General features: G+C 31.1%; 1 protein-coding gene across 1 annotated transcript in view; it reads right to left on the reverse strand.

Annotated features, from left to right (window-relative positions):
* Positions 1 to 12,843, reverse strand: part of LOC143182191 (glutamate receptor ionotropic, delta-2) — a 34,562-nt gene extending 21,719 nt beyond the window's left edge. The window contains exons 1-7 of the mRNA XM_076383042.1: positions 12,693 to 12,843; positions 9,403 to 9,587; positions 7,897 to 8,081; positions 6,738 to 7,130; positions 3,216 to 3,383; positions 2,669 to 2,895; positions 2,117 to 2,319 (exon numbers count right to left, since the gene is read on the reverse strand). Of these exons, the coding sequence (XP_076239157.1) occupies positions 2,117 to 2,319; positions 2,669 to 2,895; positions 3,216 to 3,383; positions 6,738 to 7,130; positions 7,897 to 8,081; positions 9,403 to 9,587; positions 12,693 to 12,843 (1,512 nt within the window). The remainder of the gene's footprint in view (positions 1 to 2,116; positions 2,320 to 2,668; positions 2,896 to 3,215; positions 3,384 to 6,737; positions 7,131 to 7,896; positions 8,082 to 9,402; positions 9,588 to 12,692) is intronic.
* Between the last annotated feature and the right edge of the window lie 6,420 nt (positions 12,844 to 19,263).

The raw sequence follows: 19,263 nt of genomic DNA on the forward strand, positions 1-19,263 counted from the left end.
TCCTTTATTTTTCGTTCTATTACTTTTTCGTTTATACGTTATGCGAATAAGAGATTTACATATTCGTATTTTTACGTTGCACGTAGTTTTCCTCGATTTTAAGTAATTATTCACTTCAAGTGATAAACAAAAAAAGGACTCGGTGTTATTTATTATGTCGCTTTCAGTTTTCATACTAATGCTATTTTCTTCGATGTATGACGACTTTCTTGTTCGGAGTACAACTGTAGCATCTAGCGCGCGTACCCAACGCTACCGCGGTCGCTCGGGCGGCAAACTCGCGCTCTCATTGGCCGGTGTTTTTCGTTAATAACTCGTTAACGAAGCCTCATCTTACATTTTCGCTAAGGAAAAAGTTGTTTCAAATCACCCCCTGAATCACCCCTTTTAAGGAACTGCGACATTTTTGTTACACCCTGTATAAGTATGCATTCACATGACAGATGAAAGTCGACATTAAAAATTTTGCATAAAGTATACAATTTTTATTTAGTTTAATAGTTAAATCTACGGGGAATACGCTTGAAGAAGCACTATGCTTCCTTCAAAGTTGAGGTTCTACAGCACACGTTTTACTTTGCAGTTTCGAAAAGGTTTTCTTCTGTTTGTAAAATCTTAAAATAATTTTGTTTGGCTTTCCGAACCAAATGCCCCACTGTGTGGCATGCTAGTGCCGTGTAATTCCATACTATTTATAACTGAACTGCGGATCTTTATGCATTTATGGAAAACTTGAATGTGTAAAAAAAAAACATACATAGTATTAAAAAATATATGTAGATATGAAATATTATAATATTTGGAGCGTTATACAATTCTTTATTTAGGTTCAGCTTTTCTGCTTGCGTTAATCAAAGTATGAATCTATGCAAGGTGTTCCAGAACTGGTTGAAAATGTAGAAAGGCAATGAGTCTACATGAAGAAAATATGTCGCAAATATAGAATAAAATGTTTTGTTTTTCAAAAAGTTGAGTTTGAACTATGAAGTGTACGGAAATACAGTTTTGGATGTTTAAAGTGTAAGCTAGAAACACATTGAAACTACAAATGTTTTCTTGTCTCCGTTTACCCCTCAGATACCTAAAACTATTTCGGTATTCTCGTCCTTGGTTAAAGTTCGTAGTCAATTTTTTAGAAATTGAAGCATAATATCAAAAAATTTTATTCTATATTTTCGACTTACATATTTTTTTTGTGGAATCATCACTTTTCCGCTTGTACCACTGGTTCTGGAATATCCTGTATAAATGTCTGCAGTCTACTTATAACAGATTTAACAATAAGTTAAAAGCAAATGAAGATAATAATTTTTTTCTATGCAGAAATACGATTAACATTATAGTAAATACAGTAAATAGTAAATTTTCACCAAATGAGTATCTAACGATCTCAAAATTGATAAAAATTTGAGAGACATAGGTGATATGATTCGTTTTTAAACTTTTCAAGACAATATTAATCGAGAGTAGGGAGATTTAAAGACAAGGAAAACATGTGAGTCATTTAGTAGAAAAAATACCAAATTCTGAATTTGTCACAGAATCTTTACAAAATTAACATCAATCGATTCTATGTACATCCCTAAAGATTATCATATTAAATGGGATATCATTTCGATTATAATAATTAATGGGAAGTATTTTTAAAAAAATTATGAATACCAAATTTGTTAGAAATAATTTGGTTTATATGATATTTGGTATCATTTTCTTCGGAAAAGCTAAAAGAAGCGGTTGGTGTCCCTTTTTTTGCAAGATCCAAATGGAGATACAGAACTGTGTTTTTAATTTATGAACAGTCTTAATTTTATCCGTATTTTTTATTGTTCAATCATTCTCGAGCATTGAGTCTCAAATGTTCGTGAAGAACCTACGTTCTAAGTAAATAAGATATATAAATAGTAAATACTTCCATTTACAAAAATTCATTGTATTTGTAATGATGAAGTCGACGCAAAGAAAAAGCTTGTGACATATTTGTCTAACCAAAGTCAGGTTTGATGACAATGAGAGAAGAATAAACATTGTGATTATAAAAAGATATTTTCAAGAAAATCTCAGACTCTACAACAAATAACGATGATTGAATATTTTCTCTTTATTTGAGTGGACTTACCCGAATATATTCGTCATCAGTTACACTGTATCCCAACTTGAAATTGTGTAACAAGAGGTCACTAAGTGATTTGATACCACTCGCTTGCACGGATAGTATGGAGGTAATGAAACCAGCGTAAGCGTTGTACATTACTAATGCAAACATGAGGCTGAACAGTAAAACTGTTTTTCCTGAAGGATTACGCGGTGTCCATGGGGAACCTGTATTAGTACCATAAAATTTTACAATTTTATATTTATATTTTCGTAAGGGAGTCTAAGAAGAGTGATATCAAAATAAACACTTTGATTTCACAACAGTCTACCGTACATTTTTTACTTTATCTAATTGGACAATTCTTAAAAATTAGTTTGTCAGACTCAAATAAATGGGTCGTTATTACAATAACGTAAAAAAGTTAAAAATTGGATAAATTGAGCTCTCTAATTCAAAATAAATATTCATATTGACCCTTCTTGAATTGGACCATACATTTAAGTTATACATGTAACAGAATAAAGTTTGAATGAAAGCAATCAATATTTGTTTTTAACGAAAGAGCTACAGTACCTTGCATACACATTATGCTGATACACCAAATGGCAGCTTCGCTTATGCCAACGTGATTTTCCTCTTCATAATGTAAAATAGTTTTTGCCACGTAAATTATCAATCCCATTGCAATCAGTATTGCAAAACATGTGAAAGCAACACACCCCAAAAGGTAATTGTCAAACGGCTGCCGAAATATGTCTCTCATAGTACCACTTTCTAGTGGACGGTAATAAATGTTCCTCCTATATGAAAATGCGTATAAATTACAATATTGTTCGTAACTATTTTATCGATACACTAATGTCCAGAGGGTCGAGGTCACAATTTACACATGTCATTCAGGATCTGTGGGTACTTTTTGTTTGTAAAATTATCTAAACATCCTTCGTAAAAAATATTGGGATTTCGATGGCAGAACTTTTCTTTCATCATTGTAGTTCTTAACACTTTTAGTGTAAAAAGTTGTTTAGTGAAAAAAGTACGAGTGTAGTTAATGAGGATATATTGTTGTTTAGCATTTAAAGGGTTAAACGTTTCGATTTGAAAAATGCAATGCCCTTACATGTAGCGAATCAAAGGGAAACTGAACGCCATTTCGGCTTGACGTTCTTCATTCACAGTTATGTATCCGAGACCTGTGTCGACAGTGCCCGCAACAACATCTCCAAGAAGGTTATTCCACACTTTATTGTTCAAAGTGCCAAGTTTTTCATGCGGCACCAACTCTATACTGCAAAAGTATAGGGAAAAAAGTACTGTATAAATAAAGAATATAAATACGATAGACAGAAAAGATAGAAAAGATCCATGATAAACAGACTGCTGAACATATCAGCTTTCCGTTTGAAATTAAACGTTAAAAAATATAAAACAAAACTCTGATTGCAATTTCGTCATTCTTAATATTTATTTTATTTCATCGTGTAGAATCATCATTTCCATTATTTTCTTCCCATTTTTTGTCGAAGTTTCTGTTCAGTTGGCGCAGAGCTAACATGCTAGGCTCTGGAACTAAACGGCGAGCAACTTTACATATTTTATAAAATGTCGTTTCTATATTTTACCAGCATTTTAGGTAGATTCAGGGTTTGTGACGTATCGATACTGTATGACACTATGTCAGCTAGGTACAATTTTAGTTTCTATTCCATTATATAATGAACACAATCTCTTGTGTGAGACATGTGATCCATAAACTGCGGATGTTTATGTGAATTCCTATTTTAATAAACACAATCAGAAAAATGGTATCCAATTAAAGAACTGTATAATCCATGGATTCTGTAGTTCTTTGCATATTGAAAATTTCCATAAATGCATAAAGATCTGCAGTCTAATAATTAAAGATATTTGAAAGATTTATTTTAATCAAGTTAAAGATTTGAGAAATTCAAGATTCAAGAAAAAATCGTTTTGTTATTCTTTGTTTTCTGTTTATTTTTACATGCCTGTAGAATTATCCTGCCACATCGTATATGTTCAAAAGTTAGTAGTATCCTCAAAACAAATAGTTGGGTAGCTAAGGATCATAATTTTATTATAACTAACACGGTTCAGGTTCAATATCCAGTATGGAAAGAACTACTTTTTCAAAAGATTTAAATTGCATGTAACAGTATTTTAAAAATATTGTACTTTTCAAATACAAATTTTCGTTTACAAATACATATCTAATACAGGTACGTACATTTCCTTTTTCCTGTGTATTTTATCGAGGAATTTCTACTGACTAGGGCTTAGATGTAGCAGCGTCGAAACACGCATGATATTTCCGTGCACATGTGATTTACTGCATTTGGTTTCTTATATGTTTCGTACGTTGGACGCAGCAACTGACCACAACGTCAGATACGTTATTTTAATTCTCTTTAAATACATGCATATGTACATGTATACATATGTATATACGCAATATATACTTATTGTAAAGAAAAGTTCAAACATTTATTAGATATGTATTCACGAATGAAAATTTGTACACCAAAATTTCAGTATTTGTGAAGTAATATTACATACAATTTAAATATATAAGAGAAAACAGAAAAGTTCTTTCCATACTGGATATCGAACACAGGATCTGTCATTTAGAAAGAAATCATCATCTGCAGCTACTCAACAGGCTTCCTTGAGACTATTATTATTTCCTAAGTACATATGCACGGACTTGTTTTAATTGTTCATAAAAAAAACACATAGAGATATTCTCCAGAATATCATCGCTTGATCTCAAGACTCATCCCTCAAAATTGCATAAAAATTTCTAGGGATCGCATCAGTAGCGGATTTACGCACAGGCGCTAGAAGGTGATTGCCTCGGGACCCATAAGACAGGACCCCCCAAACAATAAAAATATACATCATTTAACCAGAAATTCCGTACATGTAAACGAACAGAATAGCATTAGCAGCCATTACCAAAAATTTCAAGCAAATCGAGTGGAACTTTACGCCAATTTACGAAGTTATTCTTAGCTTTCAACACCTAGTGTGAATTATATAGCTACATTATTATCGTGATAAATGTGAAACAGATGTCTTTTCAAATGCTTGATCTAAATATTCTTAATTTTATGTCTACTTAATTTTGCATAAAAGTAAAGCAATACATATTCTGCATAATTTATTTATTTTGATGGGGCTCCAGAAATTTGGAACGTCTCGGGCCTCTTGAAGACTGGATCCGCCGCTGCCTCCTTTTACAATCGAAAAAACATGTTTGGGCAAATGAAAAGATCATGCTTGGCTCGCGTCGCTTGCCAGCAACTTGAACAGTTAAATCTCAACATTTCAAGAGCGAGAGAGTGAGGGTCACGTCTGTCCTCTCTCTCGATTTTTCGCAATTGCCCGAAATACCGAGGTCACGTACACGTGGCTGGTGTAGTAATACATGTAGTGGACGGGGAAATTTTCTGTTTCCAATTTGGAATCATAGAGTGACTCCATCTCGCCTTCATTAGACAACCGTGTCTCTGTAGGTAATACTATTCCTGTAACGAAAACTGTAACAGCAAATACCGATCTGCCAATCTCGAAAAGTCACGTGACTACCGTACCCCCTTGAAAAGTTTTCCTGTTTCGTAAAGCATGCAACAAACAGTATGTATCCCAAATGCATTTTATTATTTCATTACGTAGATGTATACAGTATGTCCCACGAAATCCTGGACAGTCGATTATTTGCTAACCTATTAAAGATATGAAAAAAGTTTTTATATGAAATTGAATGGCAAGAGGGGCTGATTTATTGGCCGTAACAATTTTTTTTTATCATTATGTTTTCTCTATAAGCACCCTAAAGCTCATCTCCATCCGCTTACTAATTCAATAGCTATAATTTTTTTAAAAAAAAGGTAGCACTTAACTTCAAACAGCTGTAAAATCGACAATTTTCAAAATTTTGAAAAATCCTTTGGGGTACGTTTAAATATCGTTAAAGACTACAACATATTCAAATTTGAGCAAATTACAAGAACTTGCTCCGAAACGTGTCCGATTTCGCGTGGAATGACCCTGTATGTTAGCGTCAACGTATTTTTAAGAGAAAGTTTGGGACGAATAGCCGAACGATGACGGGTCTTTGATGAATTTATGACAGGGTCTTAGTTTACGAAAGGCTGATCGAGGGTGCATGAGACTAAACAGTTCTGTCGTCGACCGATGGCTGATGGCTACGTTGGGCCTCCCAGCTATCGGGTGTTGTATGACTATTTAGAAGAAGAGCGAGTGTTTGGAGAAGGCAAGCGGCCCGACGCCATATTGCTAAAGAGTAAGGATATTGTTCCTAAAGGATCTGGCCACGGGGTGGGGAAGACTATGCCTTTTGGTAAGAGGACTGTGACGAACCCCACGGCACTTACCCCAGAACCTCGACGGAAATAACTTGGGTTCTCTAACATATATTTATTGAGAAAAGTTCAGTGGGTTCTGATTTATTTGCAAAACTAAAAAACCACCCGTTAGTAACAGTAGTAGCATCGTGTTCAATTTGAATGAAAAATGTACAGTTGACTCATAGATCATTGTAAGTATTCACAGCTATTAATAGTGTTGTTTAATTCTGATTTGCTGAATGACGTGCATTTACCTCGCATTCACGCTGCTCGTGACGAAACTTGCAAAGTCAAGGAATGGTGCAATATCGTTCGTCTCTACGCGATCTGTGACGTCCATCTGACCATCGATTGTTCCATTCAACACCCCAAAGATCATCGGGAATCCTTTGAAATCGTTTCTTAGCTCGACGCTCACCGAATTCTGAAACGACCAAGAGTCTGGGTTCCAGAAACCAAGAAAGTTGGTTACCAGACTAGTGTTGTCGGAATATCGAATTTTGTACACGTGAACAAAGTAAAAGACTCCTGTTTTGTTCTCCAGCATGGCGTAGTTTAAATTTATCGTTGCATTTTCATCGATTCGCTTCATGGGAGGCTCTTGAAGCGCGAATCGATTTTTGTAGTGTCGTAAACACGAGCAGGTCCTGAAAAATATGAAAATCGTAGAGAGAGATAAAATGAAGTTTCGAGTGCCTTTAAACTTTGGGAAACTATATCGCGCGTTATTTTGAAATTTTTAGCAACAGATTTACTTATAGTTGCAGCATGTTCTCGATTCTTCTGGTTAGTATCGTATATTAATTGCGGTTTATGTCTTTCTTTTGTGGACTTTGTTAATGAATGTAACATTGTCAGCATTCAATTCTTTTACGCGTCATGCATATTTGAACGAACAAAAGATGGATTTCACTATTCAAAACGAGTTCATTTTCTCCAAACTCAAGTTTCACCTTATTTTAATGCAAATGATTTCCACGTTTACTTAAATTCATAATTATTATTACTTTATAACCTATCTATATTCGAATGTAAAGTTTACAACATTGAATAGATATGATAATCGATTATTTCACAAGCGTAGAACTACTTTACAACTTTTAATTCTTGTATTCTGCAACACACGTAATATGTTATTGATTCAAGGTTCTGACATTTTTACGTACTTTTATTCAAATTGGATCAATGCAACATACGATATAAATACTTCAAGCTGGTTTTATATTATCTATACGTATTGCCTATTTGTTGCAACAGTGATATACTTAAAAAATCATGATTTTATAGAACCCCAAATAATATCGCCAGTCAGTAAATCAAGAATCATTCTTTCTAAACCAATCATTCAAAAACAATAAAATTTTGTGTTGTGTCATCATTGCAGACAGTAAATGATATGATAAGGGCAAGTACCTGTTCCAGTGCAACCGTGATAATTTCTGAATCTCTGCATATGACAGCAAGGGTGTCGCGACAATAACGTCACTATCGATGCCAATATTCAAATGTCGAAGCACAGTGTCGATTGTTGCATCCGTGTTTCTTGTAGTTAATAGCAACCATGACACATAGTAATTGAAAAGAAACTTTTGGGACGCCTAAAATATAATCGTTTGGCTTAAATAAATATCTATGAGGCAAAATAAAATTAGTACAATGCTACAGTGATTTATTTTTGTAGAATATATTGTTAGTCGAGTTTTTACGTGAGCTTATTGATATTGCATTTTGTCAATTGCACTCTTTTCTACATTAATTAAAATTAATAGTTTCTATAATAATTAAAATAAATTAAATGAGTTCATTAATAATTGATTGCTTTAAAACTATAAACTAGTATATGTATTTACAAATCAGCAAAAATATTAAAAAATATGTTTATGTTCCCAATAGAGCATCAGATGACAGGAACAATGAACAAAATAAAATGCCTGAAAAAGTGTTTGCTGCTTCAGTTTCTATGGAAACCTTTATCTTTAACAAAGTTTTGAACAATAATCTGCAAGCCACCTAATGTGGGGACTATGTTTTATCATCCTCACACTTAAATTTAAGTAATAATTAGTAAAATTAGACTGCCTGTTTTTCTAAGTACGACAGAAAATTGCGTTCCATTATTTGTAACGTCTGAAAATCTTGATGCTTAACAATATAAACCAAAGATAAATATCTATATTAGGGAAAACCAGTTTCTTTGATCATTACCCATCAATCTCCGCTTGATTAATTTGTTTATTCCAAATTATTGTGTGTGTGTGTTCATGAACAACGAACGTTAATCATAAGAGAATGACATGAGCAGTCGGGGCAAAGTAAATAAACTGAAATATGGATCTAAATATAGTCGCATATAGAGCTAAATTTTTCAATTGCTGTTACAAAATAAAAAAGAACTACTGCCCCATAGCGCCTACGTAATAACAACCAGTCCAACACTACATATCTCAGAAATGGAAAATATTTCATTCAGATAGGTAATTAATGGTTAATGAATGTAGAGTGAACACATATCTATTTTTTACAGTCGAAGATTTGAATCAAATAAGAATTTATTTGAATAATTTCAGACAGCGAATGATTTTCATTCCAATAAATTGCTCAACTAATAGAACTTTATTCAAATTTAAGTGATTTCAGAGTTAATTATTCGTAAACTAAGATTCAGCACGAATCTTATACGAACATTATAAAATGATGTCCAAAATATGTTTTACTAGTCAAAATGTATGTATAAGTTGAACCATTTGTTTTTCATATGAGATTAAATAGTATTCCATAACGTAGTTATTTTATAAAATTACATACATATCAAATTTAGTATTAATATCCATAATGTTTCATAAATAATCATGTAGAGTAGCACGGTACGTAATATTCCTTTGCAGATGTTTACGTATTTCTTTTACACATGTTACTCACCACATGAAGAACGTTATCAGGAGCCGTAAGATTAAGTCCATCTAGTAGTACGATTGATCCAATTCGGTGTTTTTGAATCACAAGGGCTTCTGGTATATTTGGATTGATAGCTGATTGAATTGACACGCTGATTCCTTCTTCAGCAAAACACGCGATCAAAGGCCTGGTATAGGCAAACACACAATCTAAACAAATGTGTATAAAGAATTTACTTTCTGTTACTTGTAATTTGTTTTATAATTTCATTCGTCAGATGATGTGATGTCAAACGTTGTTACAGACATAATGTAATGAAATCGCTATAAAATCATTTTAAACATTAATCGAATGCGCAATAAATACGTGACATATAAGTTTGTAAATGTGAATAAACATATGCATTAAATATATTTTATAGTAAATGATTGAAATCGTAATAAAGACACATCTGCTAGGAATTAAAACGGATTTGTAAATCATGATTTATCAATTCGTGATATATAAATCATGTGGCTAAATTGATCTTAATCTATTTCCAATTAATCGCGGCAATAAATTACCGTATCACAATATATTTTTTAATACATTAAAAATCAAACTAAGGTGGCAGCCTAACTTTTATCATTGTTAAAAATACTAATGAATTAAAGATAGCTCTTATTATTAATCATTTTTATTCTGACAAGGAGATCCCACGGGCGTGAAAATCGCTTTTAGAATAAAACTGGGTATAATTTATAGTATACACATAGTGTAATAAAATCCTAACACCACTCATCAAAATATTGTTCTCGAAAAATTTCATTTTAAAGTTTTATTATAAATATAGACAATGTTGAACGTAGACACTTTGTTAATCATATGTACGTATACTTTTGATGATGTTTTATACTTTTGATGATTTCGTGGTATGTTTAGCATTCTTAACGAATTCACGAAGTTCCGAAAATTTATATTTTTCATGCTTTTATTACATGCTCCAAGTACCTCTTCCTCAAAAAATATATTCGTAATGTTATAACGAGAATTTATGCACAATATTGCCTATATTTCTAATAGAACTTTCAAATGAAATTTCTCAAGTAGAAAAGTTTATTTTAACGAAAGGTATGAGACTCTTAATACACTATGTGTATTAAGTCTTATCCTAAAAGCGATTTCCATGCCCGTGGATTCTCTCGAGATAAAGATGGAAAAAATATTCTATTTATAATTTCAATGCATAATATATTATTTTTAACTGCTGGTTCGAAATATTATATGCTTTGAGTTTTAATCGAATCAATCAATATCATGATACAATTTGATAAACGAAGGGAAACGGAAGTAGCATTCATGTTGCGCTATTTAAAATTTCTACGTTTATGGAAGTGGAATTAGTAATTAGCTTTTTAATAAAAACGTTCCTAGTCTAGCAAATAGAGACCTTTAAAAATTACAAAAGGAAATGAAATGAACTTCTACATAAATTTTCAACTTTTTTTAAACTGAACATTACTTCCGTAAGATTTGCAGTTTTCGAAGGACCTATTATTTTAATTGCTTTTTAGAAATGGGTGCATGTATATTAATCATTGATAGATATACTGTTAAAATATAAACATTTCTGTTAGACGTATAATTTTTTAAATTATTTCGTAGTTTCGTGCATAGTCTTATAACTGATACGAAGACAAAAATTAAATAACTTAAATGTAATGCTCTTGAAATGGGTTTAAATCTGAATATTCACAAAGAAATTACACAATTTCATTAGTCAAGACAACTAGAGATTTCCTATATGTCTGTATTTTGTATTTGAACGATTAACATTCTCACATTTACTGAATGTTTCCTCATCATGACATATGATCACTGAGGTTGTCAAAGGAGGAATCGAATTATAATTTGTCGTCACAGCTTTTGAACTTAAAGGCTCTAAGGTATCTGTAAATTTAATCATTTAATCAGAAACTGATATTATCACTATGGTCAAAGAAAATGGAAAAGTGTATTAAAAAACTATTGAAAAATATGAGGACATTTTTTCAAACAAATACAGTTTCAGAAAAGGAAGAAAGTGTTTCACAAACGTTGGTTGTAAATCTATTTATGTAAATATATAATATTTGAAGAAATTTCATGTGTACTGAAGGTCCAAACTTGATTTTCAAGACGTAATCAAACTCTCCAAATTTTTATTTTATATACTCTGATGAAAGAGACTGAAATATGCCATATGTTACCTTAAAGAATATGTATATTGGTTTATTGGGAACAAATTTCCGAGACAATGTACGTCAATTTTTTTTCCAGCGTTGTCTACGTACGTAGAAGGCGTGTTTTAATAAATATTGCATATAGCACTGACCCGTGTGCTAAATATTAAATTATGAAAAAGCAAGTTGTACAGTTATAGTTGCTTTTTTTTAAGTGAGAAAAATGTCACAGCGAAACAATGCGAAAATGAATTTTCTCGATATAATTTTACGTTCATACGTATTCAATGTACATGTGTATGTAAATTATTCTAGGAAAAGTGATCTTTTCTCCAATTTCGCTGTGTGTGCTGAATTATATTACCATAATATTGTATTCATTACTTCTGTCAGTATTGATTATTCATGCTGCGTTTTGATTGTGCAACTTCTTCAGGAGTGATAGTGATACGAGATTAATCAAACATGTCACTAACAGCGAAATTAATGATGTTATAAATTATATATAATAGTAATATCACTAATAGTGATACGTTCGATCAATCCCATAGTTTTGAATAATTAATCCATTTAAATATATATCGTTCATTTTGTTGCAATATACTGATATCATTTCAAATATTGTCGTTTCTGAGTTATTATTGATTTTCAGGCATATTAAGATTTTTTAGTCATTGCATCATTGTAGCAAATGAGCAATATAAATTACTTATTTTTTGAATAGCGTTAATAAATATTGTAACCAAATACACTTTTTATAAAAAAGTATATTATTTTGCCGAAGAAACGTTCATTATCCATACAAAAGACAATCGATGAAACCTGACTTACATTGTTTTTCCTTTACGGGAAGTCTGTACTGGTCTTAATTCACCAAATTGCATAATTACAATATGAATATTATGTTGGAGTAGTTACGGTTATTTAATTCTTGTCTTTGACTTTCTTGCACTTTCGAAAATTTAATTGATTTATTATATCCTACTGAATAAAACAATTTTCTTCTATTTGTGAAATAAGACTGATGAAATTCCTTGGACGTCAAGTTATAGTAACTTGTCTCATATAGGTAAATATATTTTTGTTAAATATAGAAAATTGAGCTTGACTTACCTAACGAATTTAAATTTTCAAACAGTACTATTTGTTCCCAAGATCTCCACTTAGCAAATTCCAGAATTAATTGCAACGTTAATGACGAAGGTAAGATGCAAGTACTTGTTACCGTAAAAAATGTTATTATTACAAAAAATCCTGGTTTCATGCTTCTGGATAAAAATAGAAAATACGTTTTTACTTTCCATATTTACCGTTACACACAAATCATTGAAATCATGCATTCAGTTCAATGAATCGGTAAAATATGAAATGCTTTTAAAGACGGTGTATTCGTGTCGTTATGCATGACCGATATTGTTTATAAAATTGTTCTACTAACAGAGGATTTAAATTCATTTATAATTTTTCATGTTTTTCAAAAAATTCTATTTTTCGCAGTTCATGTTCACTTGCAAAATATATTATCTGTTTCATTTATCTACTTCGACTACGAAGATCTTTTATAAGGAGGTTCCCATTATTTCTTCAAAAGGATTAAAACTAATTAGTAAAATCATGTCATGTTTCGATCAATAACCTGGCAAAATTATTCTTTTACTTTTACAAATCATTATTGAAAGAAAAATGGAGTTATCTGAAATAAAATTTTACTTTTGTACAAGAAAATAGACCCTTTCCAGAAATTTAAAAAAGATGAATAAAATATAAAATCGAGCAGAATCATGGGATTGTGAATACAACAATAAAACATTATTTTTTGTAATGTTAAAACAAATTGCAATGTTAAACTATTGTATAGTTTGATAGATTACTTAGAATGTCTATTTAAATTAAAGTAACAATAAGTGCTTACATCTTTCTTATCACGAATTGATAGATATTTACAGGAATGAAAAAATTTTTTAATTTACATTTGACGTGACCTGAACAAATTTCTTTTCGCTTTGAAAGAATAATTTGAGAAACTGCTACATTGAGGAGTATTTGTATTCTAAATTTTGTTATATTTTATTCTTTTATAAAGCTATATTCGATAATTAAAAAAGCGCAATAATTTTAAGGAGGACATCTATTTTTTACATGCTTTTTATGAACTACGAAAGTTTATAATGTCAACATTTGTATACATGATATTTAAATTCGAGTAAAATATATACATTTTTTAAGGAAAAAAATGGAAATTAAAAGCATTGTATCGCACAGGAAGTCTCCCTGTGATTTTCATATTTTAAAATATACTTGAGGGATTGACTCTAAATTCTTCACCTTCATTGTATTCTTTCGCAAAAACATGAGAAAATGAAAAACATCGAAAGTTCAAACTTCAAAGTACCGACATTTTGTAATTATTCTTTTTGTTCTTTCATTCAGGTACCTGTGATATTTCAACTCAGTCAAATTACATCTTTTCGTTTCTTTTATGTTTGATGAATGAAATAGGTAGAATTATAGAAGTCATGGAAAACTCTCTTTTTAAGCTATCGTGATACACCGTCTTTAATTATGATTTGTTCCCTCAAGAAAAGTTCACGACTGTTATTGAAATATAAATAAATAAGCATACAGAAGCTGTTACCAAAAACTGTTGCCTGTTCTGTGTAAACAAAATGCAAAGACAGCTCAAGAAAATACTGAATACTGTAAATGCATCTTACAGTAGAAGACACTTATGAGGTCCTTGTCAACTGTTCAGAGTCAATTTCGTCAACAAAATATGCACTGTACATTCACACAAAATTTAATTAAAATAAGCAGTAAATACAGAAGGCTTGGAATTGCAAAAACGTAATACATGAAAGGCAATGATCAAATATTTCATACCTTTTAAGCATTTTAGAAAGTGCTCTGCAAAGGAGTAGGCAGGTATAACAAGTAACTTATGCAAGTTTTGGTGTAATTTACTGGTCTGAATGATTTAGAAATGCAAGTAGCTTATTCTAGTTCTTCACAAACCCCTACGCGAAACACGAAACGCCTTAGACAGCGATCGAATACACACTGAAGATCATCTTGTAAGTCCTTTCGATTCGTCCTTACTTCAACGCATGCGATAGGAAGTAGCTCTTCGATAGAGATCAAGAAACACGATATTCTCCATCTTTGCAAGTCAATTATGCGAATAGTATCGCTTCTAATAGCCGTCAGTTTCCTAAGGGTGAGATAAGCGTGTCACACTTTCAAGTTGGAATTAAATTAAATACGTTCTTGCAAATATACCCCGAGGGAGACATTTTGTATCATGCAAACACCTTTATAGTACAAGTGAGTTTTGGTAATTTAGCTATGCACTAGTACTCCTTTTACGTTGTCATTTTTCAATATCTGCTATCATCGAAACATCATGTTCGTTTATTTAAAAATCAAGGCAGAACCAAGTCTATTTCAGTTAATCCAATTCATATACATTTGTTTTTAAGTTTGTTTAAAGTAAAAGTCGACATTTTCATAATAACTTATTTTAATAAAATGAAAGTAATGCAACATTGGTATTATATATTTGCATGAAGAAAGTATAAAAATAAAGTAATTCAAATTTAAATTAAGAAGAATAATAACTAAATTGCTTAGTTGTAGTAAATACAATGAGATGTATTTTGAGGAATTTTTGTAGACCAGACTATTTTTTATATTGTTGTGTGTAAACAGTAAGGTGTCAGAATGTGAAATTAAAATTAAAGGTGTAAAAACCTTGAAGTATTTGTCCTGTTTTTGATATCTTATACTTTATCAAGGCGTTACAATGTTTTGCCATAGATATATTCTTCTAGAAATATTTTTATTTCGATGTTGTATAGTTTTCAAAACGACGTGCTTCCTCATAATCAATTATTTTCTTCTATTTCTCGATATAAGATTAGGTATGTTCATATTATACTTAATCCTCGGAAGAATGATTTTCAATGGCCGCGGTTGAGGAATGCAGGGTCATTTTGACTCAGTAAAATTTCTATTGTTAACTAGTTTTGGGGAAGACTTTCATGTAAAAACACATTTTAAACATTCCACCTACATTTTATTTCTTTTTCATTTTCTGAGACACGAGATAAGTGTATTTTGTATATGGTTCTTACAAATAATTTTATTACACATTTAACATCTTGCACTGTATTTAGGGTCAAAGTGACCCTGCATTCATCGAATGAGGGTAAAACAAATCTTATACCTTCTATTCAAACCATTGCAAAACGTTTGTTATTCTGATTAGGACAGTGTCTTAGTGATTTTGAGGTGCTTTTAATGGCTCACAATTTCAAGTCTATCTCATTTACACATGAAACTCATTGACTTTAATTGGTAGGTTATTGAACTCTATAGAAAAGTCACTGGACGAAGTCACCGAAAACATACTTCATAAAGTTTCATATCGAAAACGCAAAGTATAAACATTTCGGACGATAAAGTTAAATTAAATAATCTCTGAACATCATTCTTAATTATGTATATAATTGATTAATTAATGGTCTTGGGACTTGGTATCAAATAGGTAAACGTGATTCGCGTAATTTATTCTTCTCCATCCACACCTCGCTTTCGCGGAGAATTTTTAAAGGTTTTGTCGAGGATTGTGAGGCAGAATCAGGTTACTTGTTTGGAAAAATCAGCACAACCAGTGTATTGACGTTTGTACATAAAACCCGTGAACGAGGACAATGATGTGTCGATAATAGTATTTACTTCGCGGTGACAGGAAATCGATGGAATTGATGCAATCGATGCGAGTGGTGAAAAGAATAATCGGTGCTCCATCCAAAGGTTTGCGTTTGTAGCTCTCTTGCGGGACGATGGATCGTTAATACTTCGTTTCAAATTAGACAAGATTAATCGATTACCACTCGAACGAACAATTTGCAACAGGTATAATATCACATAGACTATAAGCCACATTTAAATTTAATTCCTTTTTTATTATTATACTACGTTTTGTTAAAATTATTATTTTGCTGCCTGACTAACATAAGTAAAGATTCGAGAGGCGAAGTTCACATTAAATTGTAGTTCAATCGACAATTCAGTTGGACAATGTAGAATTTAATTAGATACGTAAACCTATTAGACAGTCAAACACGACATTCCTAAGCGTTAGTCATTTCCTGAGTGAGTCAGAATAATTTTATGAATTATTTATGGATATTTTCTTGTGGGAATATTCGACGGAGCTTTGATTTCATTTTCTCTAGTGCGTTACGAATTCAATTTCTCGAATGCAAAATGATTGGGGGGATAACACTCTGAGGAATGTGATTAATAGTCATTGCAAATCGTTTCTATATCGATATGTTAACAGAACGAGAGGAAATTTGGACGTCTCAAATTTTCTTTCTGTAAAGACGCGATATAACGATTATGATAATAAATAAATTAAAGAAATTCAATCTTTCGTCGTAACTCATTTCTAAAAGTGTTATAAAAGTGCACTATTTCCACTACTATTTTCTTATCCTCTGCATAGTGAAAATTGTTGGATATACAAACGCATATTTTATTGTGCATGCAGGCATGTTCAAAAACAAAAGAGGAAGAATGAGGCTATGCTGCTGCCCTCTCTTGCCTGCGTACTTATTATTATTGTGTGTGTTAAAACCATGTTCATGTACCACGTGCATGTCACGTGCTTCGTTTTCTTTTCCTTTATAACATATATTCAGTTTATTTACTTATAACTTATATCATCATTATATTATTCAAATAAATAAGCAAAAAAATCCTTATAAAAGGGTTAGACAAATCTTACAAAAATCTATAGTTTTTCTCATTCGAAAGCATTTGATCAGAACCTCGACTGAATTTCTGTAATTCATTGACTTCTGTAAATGTTATGCAACGCCAACCGTCATGAATCTTTCAAGGCACCTAGATGACCTTTGGATTCATCATATAAATTGTTTACGGGCGTCATACATACGTTCTCAGCGTCTCCGTGAATCATATTGCTAAAAATTATTTGAACGATGACGTTCATTTCAACAGAGGTAGCTTTAATTACCTTTGAGAAAAGAAGATCAAGGGGTCTGTTAGTTTAGTGGGGCAACATTTAGCAGCTGGAATAAAATTGCGATATAAGTGGTCACTAGACTGCGAGTGTTTATGAAAAATTGTAATATGCAAAAAAGTACAGCGTGTACAAAGTATGCGAAAATATGCAAAATGTCGAAAGAAAAGTACATAAATCCTTGATTAGGTTCTATTTTTTAGATTGTGTTTGTAAAAAATGTAACTTAGTGCGCACACCTCTAACCTGGTGATTATAACAATTTATAATTGAATAATATTGAAATATTCGAATAACTAGAATATTTCAATATTGAAATATTGAAATAACTAGAATATTGAAATATTCTAGTTATTAGAATATTATATTGAAATATTCTAGTTATTAGAATATTCTAGTTATTAGAATATTATATTGAAATATTCTAGTTATTAGAATATTATATTGAAATATTCTAGTTATTAGAATATTCTAGTTATTAGAATATTTCAATATTAGTTCTCACACCAGTAGACTTCGAAAAATTTATTGAGAGATATAAAATATTTTATTTTATATCTACCTTTTTTAAAAGAAATCATCGAGACAATACAAGATAAATAGAGAAAAGAGACATAAAATGCACAACAATATGAAAAATACATACGCATGTATTTCTTCGTCTCAATTAATAATAATTATTAACAATTGTGTTTGAAAAGATTAATAAAAGCTGGAAAGTTACTTAAAAGAAACTATGTCAATAAAATTACAAATTATCCATGGATTTGATAACTGACTATAATACAGGTGGTCAAACGTGGACAAACTCGAAGAAAATTTTTTAGACAATTAGCATAGCATTTTCAAAAATTATGGCAAATACTCAATACAATTTCTTACATAGATGCAATTCTAGAGAGAAAAAGTTAATTAACATTTAACACGCGTTGGTTGTAATTACTTCCCAGATACACTTCTAGCCAAAAGTTTGGAATCACTTGATAACCCTCATTTAAATTATAGTGCACTAAAAATTGTTTTAACTTAAGGATTTATTACCATGATTTTTATATTAATATAATTAAATAATACAGTTGTTTTCAGCTACTTAAAATGTGTCTTACTTTGTTTGGTTGGTAGTGTAAATATAAAATCTTAATGCTCTTTATATTTATTTTTTTTACATCTAAGATACATATATTACATAAGTGACACAACTCAAAAAAAGTATGTTTTCGAAATACTATTTATGAGTTTAGGAGAAAATTATTTATTAAATACATAATACTGACATAAAGAGTAGTTTTACTAAATGAAAGTCATCTTGAATAATTAGTCTAAAAAGTTTAATGAGTCTAAAAAGTTTGCTTGCATTAAATGATTTTCTTGTTATTATTTAAATAATTTACAATTTACATTTGAAGAGTTCTTTGAATAAATTCTACAATTTTCATCTTTAATTAGTAAAGTTTTTATAATAAGTAGAGGTGCATTCACCAAACTGACTTATAGCTGTAATTAAAAAATCACTGTCTTCGACTTGTGTTACTTTTAAAATACACGTGCGATATATGATGTACCGATGAATAAATTTATTAGTTTATCGAGGTCAAATTTGCAAAATAGTGCATGTCAACTCTTTTCCCAACATTG

This window comes from Calliopsis andreniformis, chromosome 8 (genome assembly GCF_051401765.1).
Source record: "Calliopsis andreniformis isolate RMS-2024a chromosome 8, iyCalAndr_principal, whole genome shotgun sequence".
Classification (NCBI taxonomy): domain Eukaryota; kingdom Metazoa; phylum Arthropoda; class Insecta; order Hymenoptera; family Andrenidae; genus Calliopsis; species Calliopsis andreniformis.